The sequence below is a fragment of the Atta cephalotes genome (assembly GCF_000143395.1).
Source record: "Atta cephalotes unplaced genomic scaffold scaffold00014, whole genome shotgun sequence".
Classification (NCBI taxonomy): Eukaryota; Metazoa; Arthropoda; class Insecta; order Hymenoptera; family Formicidae; genus Atta; species Atta cephalotes.
The window spans coordinates 669651-694024 of NW_012130078.1; the positions used below are offsets into that span (position 1 = coordinate 669651).

At 32.4% G+C, this 24374-nt stretch overlaps 2 protein-coding genes across 2 annotated transcripts in view; both read left to right on the forward strand.

Moving 5' to 3' along the window:
• LOC105617742 (lysosome-associated membrane glycoprotein 1-like) overlaps window positions 1-1197 on the forward strand; it is an 11568-nt gene extending 10371 nt beyond the window's left edge. The window contains exons 4-5 of the mRNA XM_012199295.1: window positions 768-956; window positions 1058-1197. Of these exons, the coding sequence (XP_012054685.1) occupies window positions 768-956; window positions 1058-1197 (329 nt within the window). The remainder of the gene's footprint in view (window positions 1-767; window positions 957-1057) is intronic.
• Window positions 1198-10532: 9335 nt separating this feature from the next.
• LOC105617743 lies at window positions 10533-13819 on the forward strand. The gene is made up of 5 exons (XM_012199296.1): window positions 10533-10792; window positions 11066-11174; window positions 11911-12258; window positions 12387-12708; window positions 13281-13819. Exons 1-5 carry the CDS (start codon window positions 10533-10535, stop codon window positions 13817-13819), a joined length of 1578 nt encoding a protein of 525 aa, XP_012054686.1.
• Window positions 13820-24374: the final 10555 nt, after the last annotated feature.

The window sequence follows — 24374 nt, forward strand, 5'->3', positions numbered from 1 at the left end:
GATGCCAAAGTTTATTGTATGACATCTATGATCTATTTATTTCGATCACTATTTATCGCTAAAGCCATCTATAGGAAAACGGCGGAAGCAAAGTTGTACACTTAATATATAGGCTCGAAAGTTTTTGCCAATCGCTTTTTGTATAGATAGAGCGGATTAAATTGAATCGAAAAGTTCTCTATCATTTTGTAATTTTCGCAATAGTTAACAAAATATTAAGTACGAAAAATTGCCAAATATTGGTCTTGAATAATTTTTTATTCAAATACTATCAACTTTACAGAAAAACTGCAAGAGACAAAAATCATTTATTTTCTTCTCATAGAACTCTAAGAATTTTTTCAGAATTTTTTATCAACTTTTTAGTACTGTATTTTTTATTTTTATCAACATGAGAAAATACAGTATTAAAAAATTTTGAAAAAATTCTAAAAAAATTCTCAGAACTTTATAGTCTACACAAAAGCGATTGGCAAAAACTTTAGGATATCCTGTGTGCGTGCGTGCGGGCGTGCGTGCGTGCGTGCGTGCGTGCATGTGTGGCGCTATCTTTATAAATAACTGTGTTGACACTGAGGATGACCAGATCAAAAGTCGAACCGTATGTTTGATTATATTACTGTATGTGTTTTTAATTTTGACATTATAAATTATTTTATGTATAAAATATCCAACGTTGTGGCTCTAATAAGCCCTTCTCATTTTTAATTTAAGAATTATTAATTCTTGTGAGTCGTTCTTATAACTAAATTTTTATTTTTCTTCAGATAAGACGGTGACTGTAATACATGTGACACCTCAATTCAAAACTGGATTAAGCAATTCTTATAAATGTATCAAGGAACAGCAGCTGGATTTAACCCTCAAGGATAATAATGTAACTGTAGGATTTTTGAAAGTAACCAATTTACAGTTCCAAGCTTTCCGAGGTGATAATACTACTATTTTTGGTCTAGGTGAGTATTCGGTTTTTTATCTTTATTGTTTGTAACATGAATTATTTTTACATCGCTATTGTGACCATGAACTTATTTGTTCCCTTTATCTTTTCTTTTAGCTAAAGATTGTTCGTTTGATACTCCTGATATCGTTCCCATAACTGTGGGTTGTGCATTGGCGGGTTTGGTGGTAATCGTATTGATCGCATACCTCGTTGGCCGCAGACGAAGTCAGGCTCGCGGTTATCTTAGTATGTAAGCTGAGTTCCGTGAGGTTTCTTTTCTTCTTTTTCTCTCCCCCCCCCCTTTTTTTTTAATCGTTAAACTGATATTTTTTATGCGATTCTCTGTCTTAACAGAGAAAGTCTTATCGAAAATCTGTATAGTTGTACTTTGTGTTCTATAGCCACAAAGGCTGTGACACATGTTAAGAAGAAAAAAATATAGTTTATACGTTTGTAAAGTTATCGCGTCCGCGTGCGGCAATATTAGAAAAAAAAAGATAAGTATCGCAAGGCGGTTCAAAACGATACAGGGTGAATGATAATTTCGAAGCAACGTGCTCCGTTTCGCAAGGGCAAATATTCTCTAAATATGAATTGACGTAGTTAAATCACGAGATCTGCATCATATCTATGCTGTTCTACTTTTGGCTGGCAGCGAGAATAGTTTAATTTTTCATAAATATTATAGTATGGAATGAGAATAAGGAAAATTCTGATCAATATATATAGCATTGAAGTTATGTTAAATATCCGTGCGCTGAACTCGCTGTTTCTTATAATGAGGTATGTTATAACGCAAAGTTTCTTATCTATATTCTCTCCTTTTTTTTTTAAAAGGAATAATTTCCTATCCTTATCGTGATACGATATATCTTTATATATCATACTTAATGCATACATCGATATGTTTCTGTTACATTCGTACTCGAATTCTTTTTATTAAAACTATACTGTGAAGTAATAGCAGTTGTTCATGTAGCCCTAGGTATGCATGCGTGAATATATCAGAATAATATGAAGGAGCACGAGCTTCAGGCATTAATATTAAAGATGTGCTTTTCTTTGAATAAGCATAAATTAAGCATGAATTAAGCTGAATTAGACACTACAAATAGTGCAATTTTAGGTATAAAAAATTAGCTTACATTAAACAGAGTGAAATAAAACATAACATCAAAACAATAACTCAATTAATATAATGTGCAAAATTTTGAAAAAATTTTTGTTTCCTTACTAAACATTTGGATATATCCCATTTAATGTAAACGAAACGATAGTCTTGGAAGAGAATATATATTACTATTTGTAGGGGCACTAATAATTTTTAATGCAAGAAACCTCCTTGTGTTTTACATCGCTGTTCAAAGACATGTTTTGATGGTTTTATCTAATATAAGATACACAAGGGTAACGAAACCTGATATTTATATTTAAAAAAAAAGTAAATAGGATTTCAGAATTTAACAGGAGTATCGTGTGCTGCTTCATAAAATACTATATTACGACAAGACTGAACGACGAGTAGTGAGATGAAAGTGAAGGGCAAAAAATAAAGTTAAACAAATTAAAGTAATTGAATATAAAGCAATGTACATAAAACAAAGTAGTAGTAATAGTATTACTTTTGGATTACGAGCATTGCAGCTAGATGAGATCTACATTATCAACAATAAAATGGAATATTTTAAGAATTCTAACATTCTTTTAGATTACGTTCTCTCCATTCACTCCAAAGAGTGCAGCCAAGATGTTTCCCCAATTCTGGTGAAATTAAGGGTTAAAATAGATATCATGTGAAAAATTTCGTTGAGCTGAATACAAATCTACAATTCTCTTTCGTAATTTTGGCGCCTGATTCTCGCGCGAATTTGAGGTGCTGCTTTTCAGGGAGGAATGAGTTATTCCCCTCACTTCTAGATTTCTTCGTGTCTCGAGAAAACTTTGAGGAAACTTTCCAAATTCGATCTCTTCGATCTTACAATACTCTTTAATGCAAAAGGAGTGTTTGAAAAATAACGATAAATCTTTTGCATAGAGGCAGAACTGGACTAAACTGAGAAAAAAAGTTCTCTACCATTTTACAATTTTCGCGATGATTAACGAGTTATTAACTTATGAAAATAATCAAATTCGTCCAATCAACCATCAAATGCAAGCGCGTGACAGAATAGGACCGCTCAGCGCGATGAGATGCGCGTTCGTCGCTAGGCACATAGGCCTGAGGTTGTTAAACGGGCCGGGTTTCAGACATGCACGTCTAATATAGCTTCAGTAACGTACCGGTCACTAGTAAATAGGAGATCATTAGTCGCTTATGTAAGATTTTTTGTGTAACAAAAATGTTGAAAATTTTAATATGTTTTACATATTTTACATAGGTATTTTACATATATTTATATACTTATCTAAAATAAGTAAAATATATTAAAATTTTCAACATTTTCAACCCTAAATAATTAATGATCTCCTATTTACTAGTGACATTACTGAAGCTACATTGGACGCGCATGCGTCTGAAACCCGGCCCGTCTAACAACACTGACGTAGGCCAATATTCAGAATGCGCTTTTATCGATAAAAGTGCGCTTTTATCTCTGAAATTTTATAGTATGCGTAACATAAATTATAGCATGTTAGCGCGTTCTGAATACGGGCCGTAATGTCTAGCGATGATAATTATCGCTTATAAACAACGTGCTTTTCAAACACCTTGTATATTTTTATTTTGCACCGGTCTCAAACTTATAGGGTATACATTTATAGAATATTATATACATATAGAATTATATACATTTTGAATGCAGTTTATTAGTTTTGTGTCGAGTACGATTGATGGATAATGTGAATGTTTTCAAATCTTCATTTAGAATGCAACTATAGCTATGGTCATCGACGTATGAGGTTTGTTCGCGTCACATGCTTCAACATGTTATAATATGCTCCTACCATAACTCTTATTCATTCTAACGCGCTTGATAGAGTAAGTAGCAGCTGTGGTAGGAGCATGTTGGAGCTTGCGATAAATCTACCATAGTACTGGATGGAGCATTAGCATCGAAAATTGAAACTATCTTGGCAGCCTAGAAAGAAATAGAGCGATTACAGGGGTAGTGAATCATGTAATCAAGATCCCTGAGGTATTAAGTTGATACATCTGTGTTCAGAGTGTTACTTTTGCACAAAATACACGTAAAAACCATATTTCAAGTTTTATTTTGTATCTAATAATTAATAATGGAAGTTTAGAATTATCTGCGTTAGTATCAGTCAATACTGTTGTTCAGAATTACATTAGATTATTTCAGAAACCTTGGATCGACACATTGTATATTGTTTCGACTTTCGAGTGATCTTGTCGAAATGCGTATTTGTGTACTTGTGCATACGAATGTTCGAAAATAAGTAAAAAAAGTAACGACTTATTATTGCTGTGCTCCGCATGCGCCACTTGTCTCTAATGCTAATCGGGGGCTAATAGCATTATCAGTAATCGATGTAGATCCGCAAGCTCCCAATTTGCATGCGTGATCAAGTAGTTCGAATGAGGAGAGCAATAAGTGAGGATGCGAGACGATCTCATTGTATCGTCACAAATTAGCTAACAAATAAATTATCTGTGTCACTGTATCGGCAGAAGGATCTCGAATCGGTAACAACTATGGCTCCTGATCTTAAAGAATACACTACTGTTCTCCTGAAACATAATTCGACCAATAGGACAACAGTAGAAAAAGAATTTCATGCCCATTTAGCTACCTTACTCTTTCTAGGTCCATCAAGACGAAAGATCAAAGAGATTTTGCAACATGCTCCATCCAGTACTATATGTCGATGGCTGTGGCCATATGCAAGGTACCATATGGCCATGGAGGAACTAGGCCAATGATTGCGTTCCAGATCTAAAATGCTAATTGGATGATTTAAAAGAATACACCAAAAATAGCAAGCGCTCACTCAACTGTTGAGTCCGCTGAACGCAGCCATTGGCCTAGTTTCCAACGAGGGTTTAATCCGAATCAGAATTTAAGAACTAACCAACTACAGTCGAGTATTCCCCTGTTACAGTCGAACGACAGGGGAATACTCGACTGTAGTCGAGTGGTTGGTTCTTACATTCTGATCTGGATTAAATCCTTGGTGGAAACTAAGTCATTGACAAGAGATTTGTTCTCGTCGCACGCTCCAACGCGCTTTACTACATTCGCGTCCCGTAAGGGCAGTAATGGTCGTAATCGTGGTTGTAACTCAGCACAATAATGTAATCGAGTCGCGAATCATGAGTCATATGTCAATGCACAATGTTTTGATGTATCTGTATGCCGTATCGATCGCGTTGATCTCTTGTGATGATAACGTATTTCATCAGCGATCATCTTTGATAAAATTACAAATCGTTAACGGTAAATGACAAAAGGAATTTGTCCAAACTGAGCACATCATGTCAATTGATGTCGTTCGATTATAACAGGGAAATACTCGACTATAGTTGATTGATTCTTACATTCTGATCTAGTTTAAACTTTCAGTGGAAAATACCGTCAATCCTTTCCACCATATTTCGAAGGCGCCGTGATACGACTAGTATCGAATGTGGCTGTAATGAAAGAAGTGAAAGGTTATCCCCTAGAATAGCACTACAATATAATCATATCCAGTAATGACACTGAACGGCATCTTTGATGTAAGTGTTCTTAGGTCATATGATTCACCGCCATATTGTGAAGTGTATACAGTAGAATTATGACAGGACAGGATCTTAAATTTGAATTTCTATTAAGCTTCTAATTCGTTCGCCATATTCCTAAGTGTATAAACCGATACATGCGCACTAAAAATTGCAAATCACAAAAAAGTTCATTGTCGCTACTGAGTATGATTATACTGTGGTAGTGCACTCTTTTACATGGAAAAGCGCCAGAGAGAATGGAGACAAATCAAATCGGAGTATTCGTAGAGAAGAAAAAAGCTATTAATAATCGATATAACTTAGGACATTATCTAGTAAGAAATTTACATAACAGATAGACACAACAAAGGTACCAACAGCTGTGTGTGGCTCAGTGGCAGAAAGTCTACCAAATTGAAGAAGAGAACAGGCCTAGGTTCTCATTATTGATTTTGTATCTTTAAATAAGGTAAAAATTACAAAAGCGAGCAAATTTACTAGGTGTTGACCAATGAAATAATCAGTATTCTAATAAATTCGCTCACTTTTATAATTTTCACCTCATTTCAAAATATAAGGTTCATTTGCATCGCGTGCTCCAAATTAATCCAGAGAGATACTTGGATCACAGGTAAGATGGCGATTGGAGCAGTTGCATTCATGTGCTCCAATGTTCAATTACGCGAATGGATTTAGGACAAATGAGCATGTCACCTAATCCGTGAGACCATTCGAACAGGTCGGACATGTGCTTCGTTTCGTTTCAGGTATTTTGTGTTACCTCGATTATTTGAAAAGCGTTTTTAAACAAAATAAATGCGTTTTTAATAAATATAAAAATTATAAATTAAAATGTCGTTTTTAAAAAACGAGCAAATGTAGTTAACTAATAAAATTCGCCTTTTATTACATTCGTAATAATGTTATAAATTTCAAACGTTTCGACTTACAAAGTCTTCATTAGTGATAAGAAAATGTATTTATGTAATCCCATCAATGATGTAATCAATGGACTAACATATGAACTAACATACATAATAAAAATTATCGTCTTAGGCTAATTTAATTTTATTTAGTTATTCTTGCGTTAAGATATGGATCAAAATAAGTATCAAGTCAAAAGTTTGAAAGTTCATAATTGTAAAATTATGTTTAATTGATTCTTCGGTTGTTATCGAGAATCAGCTCAACAATTTCATATAAAACGTCATTTCAAACGAGGATTTCTTCAACGACTGTCTTACTATATTCTGTATAATTAAATGTCAATTTCTGATTAAAAAATTATTATATTTAATTCAATATTGATGAGAATTTATTTTTCATTTACGTTAATGTATATATAGAATAGTCAATCCGTAGCAGTTTTATTACCTGGAATATCCTTGTGAGAAGATACTCAAAAAAGCTCAAGCTTGCTGAACAAATCAGATGTTGAACTTGAGAAGACTGATGAGATAATTGTTGCAGTTAGGTTTAGGACTAATAGCTTTGAGAACACTTCTCGAATCCATGAAAATGATCATGTTCAGGCAGAGATTTTCTTTGGTAATCGAGATAGCTTGCAGGGTAAAAGCTTCAGCGAAAAAGACAAAGGATTCTGTGGCATTCTCTGCATCAAGCGCAAGTTAAGAGAAGGAGGAAAGATATCCATACCAGTGACAGAATCTTTACCGAGCTTAGAATCATCTGTTTAGGAGACAGTGCACGTAGATACAAGAAGTTCTGGAGAGGAATTCAGGCTACACTTAATGCTACAAATGTTTCGAAGCATTTTTTGATTGGTTACAATTAGTAAAATTCCGATTAGTTAATCAAAAGTTTCGAATGTTTCGAAATATTTGTAGCGTCAAATGGATCATATCCTCGGAGGAAGGTGGAGATTTGTTCACCAGAAACATACAATCGTTGAATGTTTTAGAAAAAATGGAGACTGAATAATCATATAAAAGGAAAGGAGGGTCAGATGAATAGAATTGACAACGTGTTTATGAGTAACGAATTGGCGCAGACACGGGATTGTATGCAGAGCCTGCAGCCGCTGCGATTGATTCCAAGCAAACGTGCTTTCATGTGATTAAAGCTATTAAGGACAGGATTGTTTGCAATGGCTAGATTTTTGTACAAGAATTTAGATGTAAGATATTCAAAACAGATGGCCAATGGTGTTTCTTTTAGTTCTGCCAACATAACATTGATGGGCCAACATAACATTGAAATTCTATAACTTCCTGCGATCCGATAAGCTTTGTACTGTAATCTTTACAAAAGGATTGTTCTTATGTGATTGCATTTGATGTATTCAATAGAGCTGCGGAGAATAACACAACAAAGCATGAGAAGTTGCTGGATATGGGATCATATACCCGCAGGGATGCTATATAATTGACAATCTTGAAACTTTTCTGAATAGAGAGACAATATATTTTTTGAATCCGGAGTCAAGAATAATGCCCAAGAATCTAATCAAGTCCATCAATTCGAGATCTTATGCAGAGGCCTCGTCAAATTCTCTTTCTTTTTTTTAAAGATCATGAATTTTAACTTCGGTGACAGCTCAAGGTCACGATTGCGCAGAAATTGATACAGCTTATTAAGAGTGGCTTGAACCGCAAGTCTGGCTTTGTCTGCATCCTGTTGGTGGAAAAGTACGGTTTCGTTGGACGTACTTCACGGGACTTCGTCATAGTATAAGTACATAGTATGAATGTAGTGATGAATATAGTAAACCTAAATCAAAAATTAACCAATTAAGCCCGGATTTAATTATGCGTAGTAAGAAATTATGTATAGTCAATCAACTTAATCATAAACTTAATTATATTGGCCTCAAGCCATAAGGAATTGACCAATCACAATTGAAAGTGAAGAAAATTAATCGAATATAATTAAGTTTATGATTAAGTTGATTTCTTACTACATATAATTTCTTATTACATATAATTAGATCCGGGCTTAATTGATTAATTTTTGACGATTTTAGATTAAAAATTAGGGTAAAATTTGTTAATTACAAGAAAAATACTTCCCAAATGTTTAAATGCTTTTCCCAAATTTCTCCAAACGATTCCCAAATTATATAGATATAAATAAATCAGAAATATTCAATTTGTCTGCTATCTTGTCAGTGATCTCCTTCCCATAAAATATAATTTTATTAATTAATTTAACCCTTTTAAATTAAAATAACCTTTTCGCCTACAATATTATGTGAGACTCGTGGTAAGGAAATCGGGTCAAACATAAGAGCCATAGTACGTTGTTGGTACAAAGCTTAATTTTTTTAATTTGTAAGAGAAAAGTATGGCAAAGAGTTAATAAAATTAAGTTTTATTAAAAAATCAAATCAAATTTTTTCGGATATATTATATTGTAAACTGTTATATTTGTATATGATAAAGTATTCTCGTAATAAAATATGCATTTGTGTGTGTGTGTGTGTGTGTGTGTGTGTGTGTGTGTGTGTGTGTGTGCGTGTGTGCGTGCGTGCATTATTAAATTACAATTTTTATGCATTACAATATATTATTTTTTCATACATAATTATTCAATTACAATTTTCATATAGTATTTAATCAATTATTATTTTTAATTTACTTATTACTGTTTAATATTATTATTTTTTATGTTTTAATATTATTATTATTAATGTGAATATTATTTTTATATAATAAGTTCGTTAACATTATATTATTATGTAATTCTGATTTAAAAATATACTCGCTATAAACACGACCGAATTATGTCTTTTTATTTTTTTAGAAAAATCATTCTGTAGCTTTATAGAAACTCAAATTTATAAGCGCTTTTCCATTTCACAATATGGCGGTGAGTTATGTGATCTGGAACCCACTACATCAAAAGTGCCGACGTTCAGTGCCCATATTGTATATACTTATACTTATTCCTGCCGTTCGACTATAATAGAAAAATATTTGACTGTAGTTGGTTAGTACATTCTGATCCAATTTAAATCCTCAGTGGAAACTAAGCCAGAGACGGCGGAGATTTAGAGAGAGATGCTTGCAAACTAAGTCCATGTTATCCCTTCCACCATGGATTATCTTAAATAATATCTTAAGTGTCATAAGCCAATCAGAGGGTCGTATTAGCATCTTAAGACATTACTTAAGACGATCTTAAAATAAGAATCGACTATGACTACCACCCTATGGATAAGTTTACTGATATTTCTTATACCATGGTGTTTTTATACTATGCGTCTGATGATGCAAAGATTTAAAAGGATTCGCGCAACATCCAAGAGGCGTTCGATATCTTCTCTTGGAACATTTATAGAGGATCGCAAAACATTTCGGATGTTATCATCTCGATGGTTTCGTCCGCTTCGAAAATATAGCAACGTGATCATCGCGGTATGTATATTTTTCGTTTGACGAATCACCATTATGTTGTGATAAAATTGACAAATCCGCTGGAAAAGTTTAGTTGCTGCTCGCCCGGTTACTATCGACAGATTTCGATCTGTCTGTGTTCACGGTCGCCGATGTGACTTCATTGGCTTCTACCACGCCAATCGTTAACACGGTAGGCATAATATAACCTCACTCCAACTCCAGTGAATGATGTTGAAGTCCGTACCGCGCTCGATCGTCGTCGAGTTGATCCTTGGTCAATTGAGCGATGGTGACGATGACGATGACACTTTTTGATGGTCGCACTTTTTATTAGTTTACAATTGTTACGCTAATTTCTGATTTCGGTATCGCGATCTTCGAGTTAGATTCTTTCAAGAAATCCACGTCGTATTCTCTCTAGGCGAGCAGATCATATGCGACGATGACGATGGTAAAAATATTGTCTCGCGTTGAAGAAAAATCGTGAATCTCTGTTGGAGATCAATTGTAAACTGTAATTGTAATTTTCCTCTTATTATACAGATTGTTAGTTGCAATTTTCACGATGAATATGAGCGTTGGGGACATATCCTTTCATCTGGGAGAGGTGTTTGACAGCTATGAGGAATTGGAGCAGAAGTTGGACAGAGTCTCGAAACATACATTGGTGCATTATTGGAGACGAGACAGTAGAACTGTAAGCGGGGCTCATATGAAAACAGCACGGCCAATTAGTGAGCGATTGAAATATTATTCTGTCAAATATGCATGTATCTATGGTGGCCAGAAATTCCTTCCTCGTGGTGCTGGTAGAAGACAATCTCAGTAAGTCTTTAAATTCTAATTTCTTTAAATAATAGCTGTGTTTAGCAGAACAATAGTTTTGCAACTTTATAATTGTCTGTAGAATTAGGATCATTCCTTTAGAATTAAAAAAGTATAATTCAATCAGTGCGAAGAAAATTCCAATAGTTGTCCATTAGTATTCAAAATAAACATTCTACTGAATGAAGCCAATGTATGACATATTGATATTAATATTTATCTAGTTTTGACATAATTTATTTCTTCTTTTTGCATTCTTACATATGTTTACAGATCCATACGAACAAATTGTCCTGCTCACATTATGGTCAGAGCAACTAAAGATGGCACACAACTAGAAGTTACTAGTGTTAATAATGAACACAATCATGAAATTTCAGAGGTACATTTTTATCAATTTGTTTCATTATATTAAATATAGTCTATTACTAAAGGAGAGAATAATAGAATTAGAAGAAAGAACTAGAAAAAGATGTAGATATTTCATGTAGAAAATAGAAAAGAACATAAAAAACAAAAGAACATTTTGCTTTACTTTTGAATTAAGAATTTAGTATCCTATATTATAAGTTTTTATGTTCAATATATTTAAAAAAATTCTGTTTTTTCAAAATTACAAAATTTAATATATGGCAAAAGATCTGGCAGATTATGTTACAATACTGGTGACATTAAAGACGTTCATGCACTGCAAAGGTTATTCAAATATAGACAATTGAAAAGAAGTATTATATATAATATTGTAAAATTATATATTGAAATAAATACTGTAACCTCAATTATTCATGCTTGCACGTTGTATAAATTTAAACTTTGAACAAAAGACACTAGACTTTTGGAGAAGATATAGCCTTGTTTTAAGTTAAAATTCATACTAACACAAATAACTGAGATTAAAGTATTCAGTTTTTCGTTAGTTATTTTCACATGTTATGACACCTTCTTTCAAATTTTCTGTATAGTAGCATTTTGTTTCCAATGTTCACTAGTAATATGTTGGATCTTTCACATTATATACATTAAACTTTGTAGTTCTAAAAAAATGACGGAACTTTTTTGAGATTATATTACATTTAAAATATCTGTCACATTACATTAAAAAAATATTTTGTAAATAGGATCTATTTAAGAGACTTCCTCAAGAGAGAAAGCTCTGTGGTGAAATTAGACGAGATGTTCAAGATCTCATGCAGTTGCACGTTGATCGTAAAAGATTGAAAGAATACGTGCGATTACGCACTAATAAGGAACTGCGATCCAAAGATTTGTTTAACATAGCAGCAGCTAATAAAGACAAAAAAGATATCACACCGGAACGAGCATATCAATTATTTGAAAAGATTCGCAATATCGAAAAGATGCAGGCCAAAGGTGATAATAGAAAAAAGTTTCCCGAATCTGACGATGAAATAGCACAGACTATAAAAAGAATAAAGAAGGAGCAAAAATCCCCTTGGAATCAAGACGTAAGATTTACTTATAATTTTCTCTTTATTATTGTATTAGTATTATTGTATTAGTTGTATTAGTTGTATTAGTTGTATTAGTATTATATTATTGTATTAGTATTATCAATGAAATAATTTCTCCTTAGGGATTATCGACAGAGTTAGAAGTGAACGAGGGAAATGATGGCGAAGATTCTTACAGTAGTCAACTGACACAAGAAGAAGTAGTCGATGAAATTGATACTAATGAGGGTGAATTATTGAGAGCGAATAATGAAGGCGACATAATAGCAGCCGATGGAGAAATAGTAGGCGAGTTGGTAATGGAGAGCGGTGATCCGTCGGTGATAGTTGAATCCATTGTCAACGCGGATGGTTCTGTTTTTGTCGACGAGAGGGAATTCAATAACTATTGCAACAATCACTTGTCACATACAGTAGATGATAGTCAATCACCGAAGCGACGTGGTACTTAAATTTTATTAATTGTATTAGCTAGAGTCACACGAAGCTCGATTTCTTGAATGAGAACCATACACGTTGCTGTATTTACTCTGAGGATCAATTGTATAATTTTTTCCCTAATGCAGAAACATGAAAAGTAAAAAATTTTTATGTATGTATGTACATACGTACTGCATACAAAAAAATGTTCACTTTTCACGTTTTTGTATTAGGGAAAAACTATGATTGATTCCCTGATGTTAGAATACATTCACGCATTGAGCACAGCATGCAGATTTCTGCTGACATGCATGATTTCTATGTTTATTATGCATAGCTTGTTTCTTTGCATGTACCATGAGATTAATATTAAATACAGTTACGTGATTAAATAAACGATCAACAGCATCTTTAGAATAGAAACAATTGTGCTAATTTCATAGTTATCTATCAACAAGCTAGAGATTGCATCGAAGCAGATATAACAGCATGCATGCATATATGCATGTTTATTGTTTAAGAAATCGAGTGATTCCAGCTTTAGTATTTTTATTGTACTAGAAATATTTTGTTAAAGGAGACTTCATATATATTAGTTCTAGATATAGAAACGATTACTTCTACTACCACTATCGAGAAAATTACAAAAGAAACGTCTACTTCGCTCAATCATAAATCGCAGATCGATTCTTCAAAGCTTCAACAATCACCAAAGTCAACTAGTAGCTTTCAAGAAACAGATTCGAGAATTTGGATCATGAATGAGGGTACTTCTATGGAAACCGAATTGGAACAAGAAAGCGGACCCGAGAGCGAGACAAACGTGGCGATCAAGCCAGTCTCAACGATAAAGCCAGACTTGGAGACAACCGAGGCAGTACTATCTGACGATACGAGCCATCAACTACTTCAAGAGCAGTTAGCGGTGCTACGTGCTGAAAAAGGGAAATTGTATCATGAGACTGAAATGCTGAAATTGAAAAAGGATAAATTGAAGTTACAGATCAATTGCTACTCAAATGAAATAAAGAAACAAGAGATGGAGAGGGAAAAATTGAGGCTTGAGATCAAGCTGCTTCAATCCAAAGTCATGGAAGACACTAACGATGTTTCTCATTACATCTTTGTGCCCTGAACTCCCTGCCTTTGTTATAATCTAATTAAGTAAATGTGTGATATCTTGTATTTAACATATGTTCTACTCCGCGTGGGTCATCGTACCTTTTGTTTAATCATTCGATATTTTGATTATGATTACACGACTCGATTTACGATCGAAGTTATAACATCGATGTTGTAAAATTGGTCAATCATAGTTATTTCTCTGAAGAATGGAATAACTGTGATTGTTTTCTAATATCAATGTTATAAGTGTTATAACTTCGATGTAAATTAGGCCGTAAATGTAGTCTATAAGAACAAATGTGATTATCAAATAGTTTTTGATATCATACGAGGATATATATGCATCAATATTGGTACATATAGACTTCTTTTTATAATACTAATTAAAAAATTTTTTTAATATTATGAAATGCATGTTATTTAACAAATAACAAATGGAAACAAAAATACTACTGGATAACGCAACGTTGGTAATCAATAATTTAAAATTGGTTTGGTAAGGCATGTGTTAACAAAACCTGTTTTTATGTGAATATTATGAAATAATCGATAATCTTATAGTGTATTTCACTGGCCGCACTGGTGCACACTAGACTATGGAAATGTACAAAGTGAAATATTGTGCATAATGGCGATAGCAATATTGGAAATAACCAATCAAATGTTCCTCAATATACAATTTCTTATGTATAATAACGTTGATATACTGGAATAGCCAATCAATTTTATCCAAAATTCACGCTGCTACTGCGCAACCATGGGAATGGCTCGCCTTGTATATTTTCACCATGCACTAGATGAAAGCAGTTTTATTGAGCATTTCGGTACACACAAAAACGATGCACACTGGGCTGCATTCAGGAATTACACCTAAATAATTTTAGTATACATTTTTTCTATAATATACGTAACGTAACCTATAATATAGAGTTACCTGGGCGTAATTCCTGAACATAGTTCTGTTTTCTGAGAAGTCTAGTGCCAAGTTTTTGCATTTAAGTGCAAGAATTCAATACAAACTGCGAGAGACGGTGCCAGTTTAGTGCAATATGGAATATAATTAGCATTTGAACTGCTAGATTTGCTTTTTTCATCATTTAATAGTAATGAGGAATTATTTCTAAAAGATAATCCACGGAAAATTCTGAAAATAAAAAATGTTAAGGTAGAACATAACTTTATAAATAAGGAAGTAAATATAATTAATGTTTTCATTATTTTTATATATTATGATATTATGTGAAACAATAGTATCTCGGTAAACATTTTTTATGTATAAACATACATAAATATATATAAATATATATAAATATATATAATTATGTATGAAATGTGTTCGCGGACAGTGTCTCACGCCACGCTTAGTGCCGAGACACTATTGTGTCTCTAGATATATCCATATGTCTTTCTTTTGTAAAATTATTAACAGAGTTGAGTAAGTTAATGTTTTTTTTTAACCAAATTAAATTAAAGTTAATGCTTATAAAATTAATAAAATTAAGTTAAAAATTGAAGAAATAAAAAATTAATTTAATAAAAGTTAAGTTAAATAGTAAGTAAGGATTGAATTAATTTAAGTTTAAAAAAAAGTTAATTTTGGAAAAAATTATTTTTGAGATCAGAATATGATTTTTCTTAAAATGAGATTAATTTAAATAACACTTACAATACAGATTATTTAATTTTTTTATTCATATGTAAGTTACTTATATCTCAACAAACATAATATATAACTGTAATATAACATATATGTTATATTACAATTATAATATATTGTTGAGTAGACAATTGCAACTAACAGATATGTTGCATGTAACTTTGTGTTTGCTGAGATATAATAAGAGTCACTATAAGACGTTTTTGTCAAATTTGCTAGAGAGAAAGGTATATATTTGCATTATCTCTCTTTAACTTTTATCTAACTTTTTTTAATCTCTGAAACGACTATTCATTACATTGACTTGATATTTGTTGATTCTTATTATAGAATATATCTAATCATAAAATTATTGAATTTTTTAAAAAAATTAATTCTCTAATGTTTGTAAGATTTTATAAAAAAAAATATTAACATTAAGAGAAATAGAAAAATTTTTAATTTAAAAAAAGTTCATAAATTTAAGTTTAAAAGTAACTAAATTAAGTTAAAAAATAATGCTTTTAAAATTAATTAAGTTAAAAGTTATTAAATTTTAATTTTTTTTTTACTTTTAACGTTTTACTAGTTACTACCCAATCCTGATTATTAGTATAAAAAAAATAACAATATTGAGAAAAAATAAAAAGAAAAATTAAAAAGATCATTTTCGCAATTTATTTTTTAAATTATTTACTAGGGAATTTCTCATTATAATTATTATTTTTTATCATACTAAACAATAATTTTACAAAAGAAAGAAAGGTATATGGACATATGCCGTATTATTTATAATATATTATTTATAATATATTATTTATAATATATACGTAATTATATACGTTTATATACATTTATCTTGTCATGAATTTTTTATCAGAATATATTGTATAATAATATTAGTATTACTGGTTATGTCATTGTTGCAATTCAAAAGTCATTTTTTTTCGTTTTCAAAACAATAGCTTACAATAGTAGACATGTATGCAATCCTTCCATAATGAATTACGCAATATATATTTTATGTCATCAAATGTAGCAGCAAATGTGCACTATAAAACTGCACAGGTTGATACGCGTGTTTAATTGGAAATGTAAGAACTCGCACTTTCGACATTCTCGTGCATCTCATCTGTTGCTGCTACTACGAATTTTACTTAAACGAATTTTTGATGCGCTTAGTGCGGCTCAGTGAAAAATGCTATTAATGCATATTAATGTGACAAGAGATATGATGTTTATTGAGTTATCAAAATAAAAGAACACTAGATACAATGTATAATATGCGCGATGAATTCATAATATGCCAATAATTCGGAGCGAGAATATGTCTGTGTGTGGTATGTGATAAAGTAGTATAATAATGTGCGTGCGTACGTGCCGTAAATCGCGAATCGTGAAAGCGATGTACGGAATATACTCCCCATATAGCATTAAAAGTTTTCTCAAAAATATCTTAGAAATATTTCGACTGAAAAGTGAAACATTTCATAAAAATGTTTCATTGTGAAATATGTCTGCAATATTTCCAAGACAACTCTGAAATAGCAAAATGTCCGCGATTCTTGCACATGAAATCTTGTTGATGAAATGTCATAGAAATAATCTGCAATCTTCGAATTCCATAAATTCTTTATCTTCCTCAACAATCAACATCCAAATATTCACTATAGATATAGAGGAAAACGGAAAACTCCCCTTCCTAGATGTTCTTGTCTCTAAGAAAGCTGACGGTATTTTAGGCCATTAAATATACAGAAAACCAACATACATAGATATAATAGATACCTACATGAATCGCATCACCACCCAGCACAAAAACAGTCAGCAATCAACTCACTTGTACATAAAGCTTTCACCATCTCTGACAAAGAACATCTACAGACAGAATTCAATCACCTAAAATTAGCCTTACAGAAAAACGGACACGACAAAAAAGACATAACCAACTCAGCAAACGAAAATGGATTGAAATGTATTGAAATGGATTCAGATTTTCAGAAATATTGATTCACGAATGTTAAAATGAATGTTTTTCAATCCTATGCATTTTTATTCATTTATAGAAATTGCATGGAGCATATCTGTAATGTCTTTCAATCTAAAAATAATATTAACTTTTTCTGTGCATTGTGAATACTGTTTAATTCAAAATTTTGAATAGGAAATGCAGTTTTTCAATCCAATTGCATCCAATTGAATCTAATTGAATCCAATTGAATCCAATTAAATCCAAAAAAAATATTCGCTATTTAAAATACGCATTCAGATAGAAAAAAATTTTAATCCATTCTCATTTGCTAGGAAAATAATCAATAAATATGTAAGATAACGGTCTCTAACACACAATCAGACGAAAGGATCATATTTATTCTCCCATAAAGTCCCCCGTCAAAGGAACAACAGATTGGCAGGATATTAAACAAACACAATATCCGAACTATCTTCAAATCATCCAAAAAGATAGGACAAAAAAGGATTTAAGAAATCCTAAAGATTAAAGACTCAGCTCCGCAGGAGTATACAAAATATCTTGTTCTTGCGGGCAAGGAATATACATTGGAGAAACCGAGAGAATGGTCAACCTATGGATAAAAGAACACAAACGTGATGTCAGGCTTCACATCACGCAGTCAGCATTATTAGAATACAATATTGAAATAAGACATTAAATATTGTTTGATAAAACAATCACAATAGCCAACATTACATCATACTTTTCAAGAAAGTATAGAGAAGTCATAGAGATACAAAAACACTAACAATTGAAATAGAGATAATGGCTACGATATAAATAAAAAATAGAAAACCATTCTCCCAGTTATTGAAGATCGACTAATTTCTCCCATCTCTCTCCTTTCTCACTCACAATTCTCTTCTTCCCTTCCCTCCTCCCCCCTCTCCACCAACCGCTCCAACAAGCAGTTTAATATAAAAGGAACAGCCCGGAGGAACAGCTCAGTATCAGGTTGTTTCTCGCTCTGATGAAGAGGACTGCAAGGTTCACAAAACATTGGCATTCCAAGAATGGATTTGGAGAAAACCCGCGAAACGCATAATCTTTATAATATGCAATCTTTTTGAAATATTATCAAAAAGTCAGTCATTTCTAATATATTATAAAAACGATATATTTAAATATATACTTGAATAATATTTAAGTTTATTATGTGGACATAATAAATTGAATATTGTTTAAGTATCAATTAAACATATATTTAAATATTTCTGAAGTACTTAAAATTTATTAAGAGTTTTGTGTTCTAAATTAAAAATTACAAAACTTATTGAAACTTAAAGTCTTTCTCGAAAATAGTAATTATATCGCTAACTATTTTGATTAATCATATTATGTAAATGTATAAACACTTATACATAATCACTATTAAAAATTCACACCTCACAGTTTCCACACAATATCATCCCAGATAGCCAAGCATGATATAGCATATTGTGCGAACTAATGCATTGCATATGTTGTTATATATTTGCTACACATTTGCTGACATCAAAATAGGATATATTATGAATACAACAACATGACTGTTTATATGTAATCAGTTGTTGAAATTTCTAGAGCAAACTGTAAGCATAATAGTGATATATTATGTTCTCGACATCATGACAATATGTTAGCAACGAATAATTAATCGTTTCATCTTGAGATTCATAATGAAAACATAACAGCAACAGAAAATATATAATGATCTCCATCCGTTGTTGCAAATATATTTTATTATTCATATACAAAAGTTTTTTGCAATTAAAGTAGAACAAGTTACAATAACATTAAAATTATGTTAAACTAAATCGTGATTGAAAAAAAATGATTTTTAATAACTATTTTGGAGCTATTTTAACATCATGATTTTTTATTCTGTTTAAATATTTTTTATTTATTGCATATGACAGATTTTAGAAACATTTCTGTTAAAACATTTCATATTGCAGAATCCTTTCAGAATTGTTGTATATGAGATGTGAAAGAGGTTGAAATATTTCTGAAAACTTTCTACAATAATGCTGTATGGATAATGAATGCTACAGAGATGTATGCGTAAAGACAGATGATAGATAGATTTATGAAGTACCGCAAACTCCTCTCCATTTTGACGCGGCCATTTCAAATTTATGCATTTGTATATACTGTAAACTATTTCTTAGAAATGTAGTATGTACCTTAATACTTTAGAGATCCTATATCAATTGTACACGAGCCAATTACGCACAAGCTAATCACAGCGCTAAAAAAAAATTAAAAATTCTCTACGTAGAAGTTGCTGCGATTGACAGTGGGCAATAGCAATTGCTATAGTGTATAAGTGAACCACTCCCGTTTTTTCGACAATGTGCGAAGTTATCTGAAGAATATTGAGTGGACCAAATTGGAGAATCAATCAGAAGTTGTGCCATAGTGGAAGGGATAACATAGTGTTATTATTATTTAAGATGGTTTTAAAATAAGAACAAACTATGAATACCCCATGTTTCGCATTTCACAGTTGATAGGTCTTGCACTCTATTGATGACGCAGAGTAAAAGTAGGCGTGATTTGACTGAATTGCATACACCAAGGCTGCGTTCGGAGAACGCTATCAACGCTATTTGTATCATACTATCCTTGTTTCACATTTAATGGGCGATGAAGATAGATTGACACAAATAGCGCTAATAGTGTCTCTCCGAATACAGCCATGTATTTCTACCATGAGTTATGCTCATTTTTGCCAAATTCTGATTATAGAATCTCTACTTAGAGCTAGAGATCTTATAATCAGAGTTTGGTGGAAAGCGAGCACAACTTCTAATTGATTCTCTACTTTGGTATTCGTCCACTCGGTATTCTTCGATATTCTTCGGATAGCTTCGTACATACAATGTTGGAAAACGAGTGCAAAAAAAAAGAAAGAGATAGATAGTTACAAACAGATGAGTAGAAGCAGTGCCAAAGAAGTTAGAAATTGTTCCGATATCTCGGACGAAGAGAAAATTAACAAATTACAATTGCACAATTCGGCTAATTGATTAATTCGATTGGTTACGTCATATTTTCCCGAAAAACTAAATTGGAAAATGTTGATATGTAACAAAAAGTCCTAAGCAACACGATTTTAATTTGTACGGATTAGTAACAATTGAAGTAGTAAATTCATAAGTTTGTGGTATAGGCTTATGGACAAACTTATAGACTTACTACTTTAACAATGTTAATCCGTACAAACTAAAATCGTGTTGCTTAGGGGTTTTTGTTAGTATCAATATTTTTCAGTCTAGTTTTTCGGGAAAATGTCATGTAATTACTCGATTGATTTCTTCAGGTATTGTCATTATTCTAACATTTTTTGTGCATGCGTTCGAAAAATATTTGTTATCTCTTTCTATCCGTCATTTTTGGTTCACACTCGCCAAACTCTGATTATAGGATTTCTATTTAGTATAATATAAAGACGACATCTAGTGCGCTGTTACTAAGCGTTTTTGGTCCGACCAGGTTTGCAATTTGGATTAGAAAATGCTTCAATATTGATTGACGTTACACGCTCTATCAATAGGAGAGCACGAAACATCATTACTTCAATCCAGGTTAGTGCAAACTCGGTCGAACTGAAAATGCTATAAGAAAGTCGATGAGACTACAACATCTGTTTCTTTCGGGAGAAAATTGGTTGACAGGTATGATATATAAGTCCTGGCGCGAGAGAACACGGTATCTTTTCATTTTATTTTGCTGTGCTCCAAGAAATTATCTTATTATTAGTGTAATTCCGGAGTAATTAATCATTCTTGTAATTCGGTAAATTCGGAGTGAGGCTTAATAATATTCGAGGCAGTTAGTAGATTTGAGATTTCAGAGTAATTATTTTTGTAACCGGAAATCAGAGCATTGGTGGAAGAATATGACAAGTAACCGATAATTGGCGTAGAACGTTATAGAAGGTTTTCGAATTCGTAAAAATTATTTGAAAAAGTATAAAGTTCAATGAATAAAGGGATTGAATTAAAAATATTCCAGTTTCTTTTCCTTATAAATGCCTCGTCATTCATTTCATAACAGTAATCTTTGACTGTATAATATAGACTATTAGCGGCAACTTCATTAAAATGAGTATAAAGAGAATGGCATCAATGCATGTTTCTAATGCTGGTTGGCTCCGTCATTAAGTACGTGGATCATTTGATAAGTTTGATAAATTTCCATGAAATGGCGCTACAATCCATTTGAAGCGAGATTGGCGCGCAAAAAAGTCTCTTCCATCAAGACAACGCGCCGTCCCACATCGATCGTTGCAATGACAAAACGAATTGGGTTATGAATTGATTCCTCATTTACCCTATTCTCCGGATTTGGCTCCGTGTGACTTCTTTCTGTTCCCAAACTTAAAAACTTGGCTCGGTGGAAAGAAATTCTTGTCAAATGAGGAAGTCATTATCGCCGTCAATGAGTATTTTGCAGACTTTGAGACAGCCTACTTCAAATGACTATCAAACGTGAACTATGCGTCCTTTCTGGCTGAAATTTGGCCAGAAGGGGTTCGAAGAGTGGATCTTTCGAGATGTCGCGTCATCAAATGGATTGTAGCGTCATTTCATGGAAATTTACCAAATTTATCAAATGACTCACGTATCTTGTTACTGTTAGAAAGAAAATAATGTTAAAGAAAGAAGAGGTTAAGATGAGGAATTGCGTCATATAGATTCCCCAGATATAGAATACAAAATGGTGACTTCCGGCTAATTGAACTCTCTTTATACTTACTTTATTACTTTAGACTGATAGTTATCTCATATAACAGAAAGAGAAGTATGGTCAGCGACAAAAAGGTTGCAACACTTTTTTTTATGGATCGGAATGTAGCTTGTTTACCAAAGAGTAATTGGTTCTTATTCATGGATATTCGACAAATAAGAACTAATCTGTATTCCGAAACATCCCATCGAAAAAAAAGTGTTGCAACCTTCTAGCTCTATATGAATCAAGACAACAACGTGTCTATTGTTGCTGGCATGTTGCTTGCTAAGTATGCATTAAGCATATGTTGCTACCAGAATAGTAGCAATTGAGTCCTCATTTGTTGGCAACTTGATGATTTGAACTTTGAATAACAACTTGTTAACAATTTGTCGACAACTAAAATCGTCATTATCAAAATTCGTACTGCCATTATGTTGCATAATATTAGGTGTAGTAAAAAGAAATCCATTATTTTTCCATTCAATTTCATGCAAAAATAATTTCTTTTTACTACACCTAATGCAGCATCATGCAATGCTTTCATATTACCGACAACACAAGATAACATTGATGCAGCTATCTTGTTGTTAAACTATTGGCAATGCATATACATATTGTTGCCTGCATGTTACTACAATGTTGATTATTCGAAATCGTTGAAGATCGATGGCAAGTTGCCAACATCATAAGCAATCATAGATTTGTGTGATTTTGCTGAGACATGCTTTGCTATCTGGAAATATATATAGAATTTCACATAGATCACTTATAGTTTTCTTGCCTTATCGGATATGATTCGCCGTATATTCTATCATGTTTTCTATATTGACAACCAAAAGTTTCGTACGAACGGAAAAGCGTGTATGTGACAGAGCTATTTTTGCCAGTAGCTAATCTGTTCGAACGTATATGGAACAGTCGGCACGTATCTATGTAGCAGTATCTGGGAAAATCCGATAAGATTATTTTTCTAAAACTTAATAGACCTTCTATAGTTCTACTTCTAACTTCTATAGTTTTCAACCCGCTTTTTCGAATTCGATCCTCTGTATGTAATGTCATGTTTTCCATATTGACATCGAAAAGTTTCGTACGAACGTATACGGAAAAGCGTGTGATGAGTCATTTTGCCAGTAGTCGATCTATTCGATCTATTCGACATATAAAGGTTTGTTTGCGTCACACGCTCCAACATGCCCAACATGTTTCAATACGTTCACGTCACTGGAACCAATATGGCGACTAGATATTTGTATCACGTTAGAGCATATTCAACTAACTGCTTTGGTAATGCAAATCTGAGGCGTGCTCTTATATTATAACATATGTCACGTGCACTAGAAAAAGAGCACTCTGATCTTAAATTTGCATTGCCGAATGCAGCTATTATTAGGACGTTCGTACGGAACAATACAAGAGATCCGGGTTCAAGTCCTGGCTGAGGTAACATTTTTCGCAATAAATTTATTACATTCATACATCATTAACAATTTCAACATATTAACATCTTTAATATAATATTATATGATACTTGATGATAGCATCAAATTATTAAATTGCTTGTCTCCCCCCTCCCTCGGACTCAGCGTCAATGATGCACTTCCCCCCTCCGTGATTCTCACACATCGTATACTCACTAACAGCACATAGTGGATTAGAAAGAATCTTTTCTACTTTAGTGAAACAATACGTCTACAAACGCTATTTTTTAAATTTGACCGCACATTTTATTTTAAATAGGTACAATGTAACGACGCATATCAAACTTTTATGTGTGTGAAGATGGCACTTCTTTTGGCACCGCAAGTTTTGATACAAGTTCTATTGGTACCCGCAATAATTTTATAGTTTCTGATAAGTTCGATAAAAAGTTCCATTGATTTAATTAAAAAAAATAATACTTGAAAATTTGAGGTGCTAATTTTCTGTGGCAGCGCAAGATTAAAAAAATCAAAATATTTGAAGGACTCAATAATACAAATATAAATAATAAGGAGCATGCAGCCACAACGACAGATGTTAAAACGAAAAAAATATATTTACAATATTATTATTATATAAGAAAACATAGACGTTTCGATCAAGATTTGACCATCAGTACATACAGATGACAATAAAGAATTACAAATAAGTTTATTAAGAACGCAAAATCGCTAGTCAAAGAAATATTAATACAGTATCAAGATGACAAAAAAA